The 12,009-nt window shown below is 38.1% G+C and overlaps 1 protein-coding gene across 1 annotated transcript in view; it reads right to left on the bottom strand.

Annotated features, from left to right (window-relative positions):
* Positions 1–12,009, bottom strand: part of LOC120538325 — a 148,791-nt gene that overhangs the window by 116,121 nt on the left and 20,661 nt on the right. Inside the window, exon 6 of the mRNA XM_039767789.1 lies at positions 5,371–5,558. Within this exon, the coding sequence (XP_039623723.1) occupies positions 5,371–5,558 (188 nt within the window). The remainder of the gene's footprint in view (positions 1–5,370; positions 5,559–12,009) is intronic.

Below are 12,009 nucleotides of genomic sequence, written 5' to 3'. Positions count from 1 at the left end.
GTTAAACCCAGGTAACACAAAGGAATGCCCCCAGAATACTTCCAGTGAAACCTGTGAGAACATTGCTGTATTTTTCAATCAAAAAATTAATGATATTAGAGATAACATAGTATATCTCCCCAACACTGCAGAACCTCCAAAGCCCCGGTACTCCATTATAAACAAATTAAATGCTTTCACCAGGATAGATTTACCTGAATTACATAATAATCTCTCAACTGAAACCCTCCACCTGCGTCCTTGACCCAATACCAACAAGGTTTTTCAAAGAAATATCAGGCGTGCTAATTGACAATATTCTGGACATAGTTAATTCGTCATTAGATACGGGGGTCTTTCCAGACTGTCTTAAGACTGCTGTAGTTAAACCCCTGCTCAAGAAAATAATCTTGACCCCTCTGCCTTTGAAAATTTTAGACCCATCTCTAACCTGCCCTTCTTAAGTAAAATTCTAGAGAAGGCAGTCATTATGCAGTTAAATGACCACCTAAATAAACATGCTATTCTTGATAAATTTCAGTCAGGTTTCAGAACAAATCACAGCACAGAAACTGCACTCGTTAAAGTAGTAAATGACTTGGGTAAATGCAGACAGAGGCCATTTATCTGTTCTCATCCTCTTAGATCTGAGTGCTGCATTTGACACCATTGATCATAATATTCTTAGAAATCGCCTTAGTCAATGGGTGGGCCTCTCTGGCAGTGTCTTAAATTGGTTTGAATCCTACCTGGCAGGAGAAAATTCTTTGTGAGTTGTGGTAATCACATCTCAAAGACACATGATATCCGATATGGTGTTCCACAAGGCTCTATCCTGGGTCCGCTGCTCTTCTCAATCTACATGCTTCCGTTAGGTCAGATTATCTCAGGTTACAACGTGAGCTACCACAGCTATGCTGATGACACACAGCTGTACTTATCAATAGCACCTGATGACTCCGACTCTTTCGATACACTAACACAATGTCTTACTGGTATTTCTGAATGGATGAATAGTAATTTTCTCAAACTAAATAAAGAGAAAACTGAAATTTTAGTAATTGGCAATAATGGATTCAATGAGGTTATCAGAAATAAACTTGATGCATTAGGATTAAAAGTTAAGACGGAAGTAAAAAATTTAGGGGTAACCGTTGACTGTAATCTGAATTTTAAATCACATATTCATCAGACCACTAGGACAGCATTTTTTCACTTAAGAAACAAAAGTTAGACCTCTTACATCACTGAAAGATGCTGAGAAATTAATTCACGCTTTTGTTTTCAGTAGACTAGATTACTGTAACGCACTCCTCTCAGGACTACCCAAAAAAGACATAAATCACTTGCAACGAGTGCAGAATGCAGCTGCTAGAATCCTAACTGGGAAAAGAAAATCCGAACACATTTCTCCAGTTTTGATGTCACTACACTGGTTGCCTGTGTCATTCAGGATTGACTTTAAAATACTGCTTATGGTTTATAAAGCCTTAAATAATCTGCTCCATCTTATATATCGGAATGCCTGACACGTTATATTCCAAATCGTAACCTTAGATCCTCAAATGAGTGTCTCCTTATAATTCCAAAAGCTAAACTTAAAAGAAGTGGTGAGGCGGCCTTCTGCTGTTATGCACCTAAAATCTGGAATAGCCTGCCAATAGGAATTCGCCAGGCAAATACAGTGGAGCACTTTAAAACACTGCTGAAAACACATTACTTTAACATGGCCTTTTTATAACTTCACTTTATCTTAATCCTGATACTCTGTATGTTCAATTCTTCATAATAACTATTCACAGTGGCTCTAAAATCCATACTGACCCCTACTCTCTCTTCTGTTTCTTTTTCCGGTTTCTTTGTGGTGGCGGCCTGCGCCACCACCACCTACTCAAAGCATCATGATGCTCCAACAATGATGGACTGAAAGCCAGAAGTCTACGTGACCATCATCATCAAGTCCTTCCATGAAAACCCTAAATACAAAGAGGACTGTTTGACTTATGTTAGGTAGATTGCCCAGAGGGACTGGGCGGTCTCTTGGTCTGGAACCCTACAGATTTTATTTTTTCTCCAGCTTTGGAGTTTTTTTGTTTTTCTGTCCACCCTGGCCATCGGACCTTACTTATTCTATGTTAATTAATGTTGACTTATGTTTATTTTTTATTGTGTCTTCTATTTCTCTATTCATTTTGTAAAGCACTTTGAGCTACATTTTTTTTGTATGAATATGTGCTATATAAATAAATGTTGATTGATTGATTGATTGATTTTGAGACAACCCTTGTTGAAATTGCCAGCCACAATGAGGGCAGCAACCAGGTTTTCATTCTAATCGCAATTGTGTGTCTCATTTAGTTCCATCTGGTCTGGGCATTGTTATTGTCTGCTTGACATGGAATATACATACAGCCATGACAATGAATGAAATAAACTCACAGGGAAGATAAAATGGTCTGCATTAAATTGTCAGGAGCTCCAGATTGGGTAAGCAGTAGCGTGATAAAACAGTTGCATTCCTGCTGTCACACCAGTTGTTTTTGAACGAGAGACATACACCTATACCTTTCAATTTGCTGGACTCCTCTGTTCTGTCCATACGGAAAACAGAAAGAGATTGTCGAATCACACAATTCAGTATCTTCATAGTCAGCCATGTCTCTGTAAAACCAAAGATGTTGCTGGTACTTTTTCCTTGCTCTTATGTTGTCCAGCTTATTCTCCAATGGCTGGACTTTGGCTAGTTGGACACTGGACAGTAGCAGCCTGTTGAATTCTCCAGCATGCTTCCCTTGGTATTTTTTACAGGTGTGTCTGCTGTTGTTGTCATTTATTTCAAAGGATCTCACACGGTCAAGCTCAGTCAGCAAATATGTAGTCAGAAAACTGGTGAGTGACCCGCGACCCTATATTTATAAGTGTCTGGCAATCATAATTTATAAAACCAAAAGTAGCAGGTGGTAAAAAAAGGAAATGAGATAACACTTAGCACAAACTAAACACATAGTCTGATCAGAGCTGGTAGAACAGTGACTGTTCTCGGCAGTACCATCATGGGTGATAGGAGGATGATAGAACATCCATCCATCCATTTTCCAATCCGCTGAATCCAAACACAGGGGTCTGCTGGAGCCAATCCCAGCCAACACAGGGCACAAGGCAGGAACCAATCCCGGGCAGGGTGCCAACCCACCACAGGACACACACAAACGGGCCAATTTAGAATCACCAATCCACCTAACCTGCATGTCTTTGGACTGAGGGAGGTAACCGGAGCGCCCGGAGAAAACCCACACAGACACAGGAAGAACATGCAAACTCCACGCAGGGAGGACCCGGGAAGCAAACCAAGGTCTCCTTACTGCAAGGCAGTAGCACTACCACTGCGCCACCGTGCCGCGCGGATGATAGAACATTAAAACGAAAATACATTAATGAAAGGCTGCAGAACTAACTTGAGACTATGACATTGTAAGAACTGCTGAATTACTAAATCATCGCTAAATAAAAGTAATGGAGAAGACCAAAATATCACAAGCTATAAATCCTTCAAGAAAGTCACAGAAGGTAAGAAAGAAAGATGTAATGTCAAAAATGATCTTTCCGGCACAAAAGATTGACACAGAACATATTAAAATTACTGGGGTTTAAGTTAGTAAGGGGAATGTTTTAAGATTTACTCTTTTTTTTTTCAAAACAAAAATAAACACACTATTTCATCGGCATTGATCTTCTTTGAAGATATAAAAATGAGCACTGGGTTAAAAGACCTATAACATAGCTGAAAGACTTTTTGGGGTAGTGGAAATATCAAGATAATCATAATGAAAAAATAAAAGCACTGCAAGTTGTGGCATATGGCTGGTTGTTTATCCCAGCCAATACCCCCAGGCTGCCAGATGGAGCCCTCCCTGCAGCGTGGAGGTGCCCCAAAGACCAGCAGGGAATCCTGGACAATGGAGTTGTTATCCACAGCCCTGCTGGATACCATGGGGGCCGCTAGAGGACGCTGCAGGGAGGTACAAAGACTACTGGACCTACGCCCCGGAAGTACGTCTGAGTCACATGGACAAGAGGAATGATAAACTATAAAGGACTCTGGGAAATCCCAGAAGAGTGAGCTGAGCTGGGTGGAAGGGTGGCAAAGCGTCTGGGAGTGGTGGAGTGTATTATTGTACTTATTGATTATAGTTTATGCGTATTGTGGAGAGGAGGGTGCTTTGTGCACAGTGCAGTATTAATAAAGTCAATTCTTGGACTTTTACCTGGTGTCCGGAGAATTGTCTGAGGGTTTAAGGAAGCGATAGCGCCCCCTATCTGTCACAAAGTATAAATAGAATTATGTCACTTTAGAGTCATCCTGATCCTGGTCAAAAACTATTTAAATAGATGAATAAAGACTTTTTTATAATGTAAGATTGAAAAGATCACTAAGCTGGAAAATTAATCAACAGCCAAATATCCAGACATAAAGGCACACGAGGAACTACAACAAGCAATGAAAAATCATTTAAAAGATGAAAATAAAATAGATTTAGATTGTGCAGATCCATAAATTACTTTAGCTATTTGTGAAAATGATTTATTTTTTATCCCATTTTTTATATTTCTGAAAACTATTAATTTTGTATACTTTTATCATGAAAATGTTCTTTGTTAGATTGCAAATCCAATTTGTAGAATATGAAAACTAAACATAACGGCGGTGAGATTGCCCCTTCATTTTCTGAATAGAAGCATATTTATTTTGTCAAGCTTTCTTACATTTTGTCTAATCCAGACAAAATAAATAAGAGAACAAATAACTGTCTGTGGTCTAGTATGGGATGAAATTCCTGTAAAAGTAGTAGTAGGAAGACAAAACAATGAAAATCTGCCAAATGACTGAAAGCATTTCATATGGAACTGGTAAACAACAGTGATACTATATGCATTTCACTATCTTTAATTCCAGATTTCAACATGGATAGATAATCAAGATTAAGGGCAGTATCTTGTTTTCAGAATTACAGAAGATGGCACAGCTGAAACTAAAACTAGCCAATTGCACACAAAAGGTTCATGTATCAGGAAATGACAGGCACACTATGAGCTAGGAAAGAGATGTACAATAGAGTTTATAAAAAAGGAGAAGCTTATACACTAGGATTGAAATTCATTAAGAGAAGGGAATATGTCTCTTTTTTTTGCATTGCATAAACTGACAACCCCTGAAACTGATAGGCATCCCATCCATGCATGGCTGCTACCTTATGCGCAATGCTGCTGGGATAAGATGTGGCCCCCTTCGGCCCAGATTAATCAGGTTTGTTATTATGTGGATACTTTGCCACTAAAGATAAAAATGACTGCATACTGTCTTCAAAAATGAAACAATGAAAATTCTGTTACCTGCCCAGTATAATATCTGAGAAGTAGTCCCAGTTGCTTTAGCTCCTTCCAGATGAGCACTCCCTGATGAAACATTCTGAGACACACACGCACAATCAAACTTTGGACTCGATCCTGGAGAGATGGACCCTCATCCTCATCCTCTTCAGTAACCACAAAGGTGCTGGAACTCATCAGTGACAGATGCTCTGCAAATATATACACACACACATATATATATATATATTAAAAAAAAGAGATATCCTCAACAACATTGGAATGTGGCTGGATATTTTATAGTAATTTTTAGAAGCCATCACACACACATGCACACATTCTCTCTCCCTCATATACAGATAATAATTTTTAAATAATTGCCATTAAATACCTTAGATAAATTTCATTTGAGGATAGTAGTTAGGATATAATGGGTTGGATAATGGATGGATGGATAGTGGAAAATCCTGAGCAGGCCACTTAACCTGTTTGCATGCCAAATGTAAAAAATATAACTAAACAGTCATATTGACTTCTGCTATAATATACTATCTGTAAACAATTTTGTAGCATTCTAATGTCAGCTAAGTGCATGTAAGTGTGCAATAGGATAAGGATGCTAAGAATAGAGCTGCCAGATAAGAGGAAAAGAGGAAGGCCTAAGAGAAGGTTTATGGATGTGCTGAGAGAGGACATGCAGGTGATGAGAGTGACAGAACAAGATGCAGAGGAGAGGAAGATATGGAAAAAGGTGATCTGCTGTGGCGACCCGTAACTGGAGCAGGCAAATGAAGAAGAAAGAAAATGAAGAAAAGAGGAGCATTCCACCCAAAAATGATATTTTCTATATGTTACTTTCCATATATAGTTTATAGTGATGCCTTTTGATGCATTTTCTTATACTACTGGAATAATCAGCACACATCACAAATAGGAAGCTAAAGACACACAGGGTTGACTTTTTGAATTGTATACCCACCTCTCCCCCTCATTCCTTGCTCAAGTGTCCTGTCTTCAGCTTCAAAAGTGACTTTCATAAGGCTTTAGTTTCCATTTTATTACATGCGCTGATTTTTTCCAGAAGTGTCTATTTAACAATATTTTAGCAAAGAAAACATGTCTTTTGCATGTTTCGAGCATAGCAAGTGGATTAAATGACATGAGTAACAGGAGATTTTTTTTCCTAAGGACGTTTCTCACATTGTTTGCCATTGTTCAACAGTGGGTACCATTGGGTTCTATTGTCATAATCTTTTTTTTTCTGTCCATTCTACATGAAAACATTAGATTACAAATTTTTCTTGGCTGTCATTACAAACTATATGGGGTAACATATTAAAAAATAACATATTAAAAAAAAATTTGAGCAGAGTGTTCCTTTACTCATTAGTAACTCACATTTTGTTTCACATTCAAAAGGGAAGGGTTGCATTTTTTGACATATGAATTCATTTTAGTGGCATTAGTGTTGAAACATCAAACATTTTTAATTAGATGCTTGGATAATTAATAACTTCCATCTCTCCTTCATTCTCAAAGTCATTTTAAATGCAGTAAGACATTGGACTAATTTATTGTGTTATTAAAAGTAAATTGAATGGAAGCATTAAATATATAAAAAATACATTTAAAAGGTTTCATGTCTAACAGAAAACAAGTGCTAAGCACTTGTTCCAGCAGAAATTCGTCATAACATTTTTAGTAGTCCTTATTTATACACATATAAGACAAAATGACTCAACACATTTTACTGTGAGCTTTCACTACCAGATAACCTACTCACATCAACAGACACACACTGACATTTTATTTTTTAGAATGACAAAAATTGAAAACTTTACATTAATTAAATATTTTTTGTGAAAAAAGCAGCTAACCTTTGTTATATAAGGACTACTGCAGCACTGAAAGGATTGGGATACTTTTGACATTGAATGGCAGGGTGACAGATTACTCTCTTTAAAACATGCCATTTAAGAGAAGCAATCAATATAAAAAAGAGCCTGGAGTACTGACATAGTAAACAAGTGTAAAAATGGGCTTACATACAGAAAAGAGGGAACATCACCTTATGACACTGAAAACATGTAAACAGAACAAGGCTCATCTACCCCTTCATCTTCTGAACCTGTGTAGACTTCTGGGTTCAAATTCTCATCTGAGCCTTGTCTCAGTGGCGTGTGCTTATTCTGCTTACATCCACTTGGGTTTTCTCAGCATATTCCAGTTTTTTTCTCTCACTTCTATAATGTATGTATGTATATCTCCTTAATGGCCTAGTGTGAGCTACACTAGCCTACGATGGACTGGTAGGCCATGCATGGTCACTCTTGCATCAGACTCAGTGCTACAAATATAATCTCATCTCAAACTCCAAGAGGACACTTTATCAGAATGAACAAACAGATGAATAAACAAGGTCCTTTATTTCAAATGTTCAAATCTGTTTTACTTAAACAAAAGACTGCATTGACAGGTAATAACCAGATTTCTAATTAATGTATAATCACAGAGAGCATGTGGTGAGTTAGCATAGTATTCCTTTTTTTGCACAGAAATTAAAAAAGAGGAGAACTAAAAAGAAGTTACTAATATTAAATAGGCATAAATATTCTACCTACAAATTAACAAGATAAAAATACAAAAAATACACGCTTTAGTTGATTTTTCTCAAAGTTAAATAACATGAAAACATTTTCCTTGTGAAAAATATTTACTCCCTAATATGAATTGTATTTCAAAATTCACAATAATTGTGAACTATGCAGTTTTATAAGAGTTGTTATCTAGTAAATGACTTCTCATCTCATCTCTTCTTCCTATTCACTTTTTCCTGGTAGTTTGTGACACTGCATGGCTGTAATGCTTGCAGCTTTCTGATGTTATATACAGGGGTGGGCAAAAGTAGGTTTACAGTTGAAAAAATGCAAAACACAGAGTTCATTCTAGTATCATCATTTATTTATTAATTATTGTTTTATATTTTAGTGTTATTTGTCTTCTCATTTGTCTTCTTCTTCTTATTATTGTTGTTGTTATTAAAGTGTGCTTGAGAGTAGCAATCGTAACCTGCATGTCTTTTTCCATACAAACAACTATAAACCTACATTTGCCACCCCTGTATAACTTTTCATGGCAAACACCATCATATTTATATACAGAAAATAAAAAAAGTAGATTAAATACAAGATAAACCCAGGGATTCTTTTGTTTTAAAGAATGGATGATTAGTTGGTAAGAGACGTCACAGAAGATCACCTATTTAAAGTAATAGGTCATAAAATAATTATTTCTAATTTCCTTTTGCTATCAGAAGGTTGCCTCATAAACATGGAAGTCATGTCTTCTTAAATAGTTCAAGTTCAACTTCAAAGTTTATTGTCATGTGCAGAGTAAGGAAACACGTTTCCCTATGCAATGCAATTTTTTCTTTCCTGTCCACACCAAATGCCACAACTCAACATATAAAGATAAACATAAATAATAAGTAGCAGATAGATAATAAGTAACAGAGGCAGCATAAAGTATAAAAACAGAATAGAAGTATAAAGTGTAATGTGTGTGTGATGTGTGTGTGATGGACAACTCAAATACAGTTGTGTGAGGTAGATAGAATGAGGTGGACCATGGTTATAAACTCCAGTCAGTTATTTAGGAGTCTAATGGCCTTGGGAAAGAAAGAGTTCTTTAGCTTGGAAGTCCTGCATTTCATACTTCTATACCTCCTGCCTGAGGGTAGAAGTGTGAACAGTTTGTGTTGGGAGTGGTTGGGGTCCTTGAGGATCGAGGCAGTTCTCCTGCAGACTCTGCAGTCTTTACCATTCTCTGCAGGCGTTTGCGGTCCATAGCAGTAGTGTTACCGTACCACACGGTGATGCAGCTGGTCAAGATGCTCTCAACAATGCAGCCGTAAAAGTTGCCGAGAATCTTAGTCAACATACCAAACTTCCTCAGCCTCCTCAGAAAGTACAGCCGCTGTTGTGCCCTCTTGACCAGCTGTGTGGTGTTAAGTGTCCAAGTGAGGTCCACACTGATGTAGATGCCCAGGTATTTAATGCTGCTCACCCCCTCCACTTCAAGCCCTCGGATGAACAGTGGCCAGTGAGGTCTCCTCTCCTTCCTCACGTCCACTATCATCTCCTTCGTCTTGTCTGTGTTGAGGGTGAGGTTGTTGTCCAAACACCATGACACCAGACTGTCCACCTCCCTCCTGTAGGCCGCCTCATCCCCACCAGTGATGCATCCTATAACTGTGGTGATGTCTGCAAACTTTAGGATGATGTTATCTTTGTGGGAGGTGTCACAGTCGTGGGTGAACAGGGTGTAGAGGATGGGGCTGAGGACGCATCCCTGTGGGGTGCCTGTGTTTGTGATAATGCTGGCTGAAGTCCTATTACTAACCCTGACAGACTGTGGCTTGCCAGTCAGAAAGACTAGGAGCCAGTCACAGAAGGTGGAGTGCAGGCCAAGTGCAGACAGTTTATGAGTGAGTTATGATAACCGTGTTAAAGGCGGAGCTGTAGTCAACAAAGAGCATCCTGATGTAGGAGTTTTTGTTCTCCAGATGGTAGAGGGAATAATGTAGTGCAGCAGCGATGGTATCTGAGGTGGACCTATTGGGCCGGTAGGCATACTGCAGTGGGTCCGGAGTGTCCAGTATGCTGCTCTGAATGTGGGCCAGCATCACTCTCTCAAAACACTTCATGATGATTGGAGTAAGTGCTACCGGCCTGTAGTCATTCAGGTAGGTGGGTGGGTGCAAGGGGGAAAATGATTGTAGTCTTAAAGCAGGACGGAATGATGCTCTGACTGAAGGAAAGGTTGAAGATGGAGCAGAGAACATAAGCCAGCTCGTTGGCACATGCTCTGAGAGCCCGTCCAGAGATGTTGTCTGGTCTAGCTGCCTTACGGGGGTTAATTTTCCTTTGCTGCTTTGAAGTGGACATATTTAGGAAGCTTTAAGGCTTTTTCTGTATCTATGGACCCATGTCTCCATTAGCCATATTGTAAGCTGCAAGAACAAACAAAATTTAATAAAAATGCTTCACTTCAATAAAAGAATGTTATATGTCAATTTAATATGTACCATGATTGTGAATGAATAACTTTGACTTGAAAAAATACCAAACTTATCCTTTAAGTTCAAATACTGTATATAGAAGTTTGCCTTTTTATTCATTAATGATCTTGCCATGTGAGATACTAAAGAAGAGACCAAGTAAACTGTTGTATGGTGAATATTTAATTAAATTATCCTGCAGTCATTTAATAAGAAATAAAAAAGACTTCACACTGCCTCCTTTAATTAAGGAGATGGTGGCACATCTCTTATGATAAACAGTGGTAACAGAAGATATAGCCTTGACAGCAGTAAAGAACTGAACTGAACTGATAACACGTAACTAAACAAAAGGCTGACATTTCAAAGTGCTGTTCATTCAATCACTCTTTAGTACAAAACTGAAATCTTGGAAACAGAATACAGAGGAAGACTGGTTCCTAGAATATCATCAGGGGGAACTGTTGCATACATTCACTTCAATATTGTGCAGGCATCAACACATCTTCTTAGTAAGGCAGATCACACCTCCACTGTTTTCTTCTCTCTCTTACTTTAAATAAAAAGGCTTGGGGAAATGAGTGATAAGTACAAATACACTAGACAAGTCATGGAATAAGGTTTGGAGCAGAAAAGTCTAAAGGTGGCATTTTATTTCAGCTAAATAACCAAAATAAAGATAAAGAAATTATGCCTGATTAATTAGTAGTGTATGCAGCAGAACTGTACTTATTTTATAATATGGGGTGAATATATAAGTAATAATGACAGCAACAAAGAAAATAAAGCAAAGACTGAGCATGGTGTGGAATTGGTTAATATCAGAAAGCCTTTACTCCAGGCCATATCTGGGGGTTTTACATCCCACGCTACAGATTCTCTGTAATTACCAGCCTCCTCTCCATCACTGAAGCTCATTTCCTTTCATTATAAACACAGCCTTTATTTGGCTTTGTTTCCTGCTGCTGCGACTGAGGCACCTGCATGAGATTCTCTGGAATTAGAAAAACAAAAATGCTGCAGGGAAACCAGCAAGCACGGACCAGGTAACATGACATAAATGCACAGTTCACATATACTGTACACCTTAATTTGTACACTGTACAATGTTGTTTAAGCCAAAACAACTGTGACACATGGTATAAACCCAACATACAATTTTAAATCAAAAATAATTTTTTATTCTTACATAAAGAAAAGATATAAATTGACTGCAGCTTGTTCAAAATGCAGCAGTAAAAATCTTAGCCAAAATGAGATTGTTGTACATAGTTTACCTGTATTAGCATCATTACATTAGCAGCCTGTATCCTTTAAATCTAATTTGTCTATAAGGCACAGACAAATCTTGAGCCTTTCTGTATATTAAATGACACTGGTCCATGCTTTGGATAATCTAGTTAAGAGGATGGATGGATGGACATCATTGGCATTGATCCCTCATACCTTCTTCTACCAATGCATGCATCACAGCCATAAACAGTTTTTCCATGTTAGGATCCCAGCCCTTTCTTGTCTCATATTTGGGTCTTTTACAAGATGTTCACACTAGGTGAAGAGTCCAATACTCCCATGGTTTTGTGTCATCTGGACAAAGCAAGTGC

This window comes from Polypterus senegalus, chromosome 1 (genome assembly GCF_016835505.1).
Source record: "Polypterus senegalus isolate Bchr_013 chromosome 1, ASM1683550v1, whole genome shotgun sequence".
Classification (NCBI taxonomy): Eukaryota; Metazoa; Chordata; class Cladistia; order Polypteriformes; family Polypteridae; genus Polypterus; species Polypterus senegalus.
This window is presented reverse-complemented; position numbering and strand designations above follow the sequence as displayed.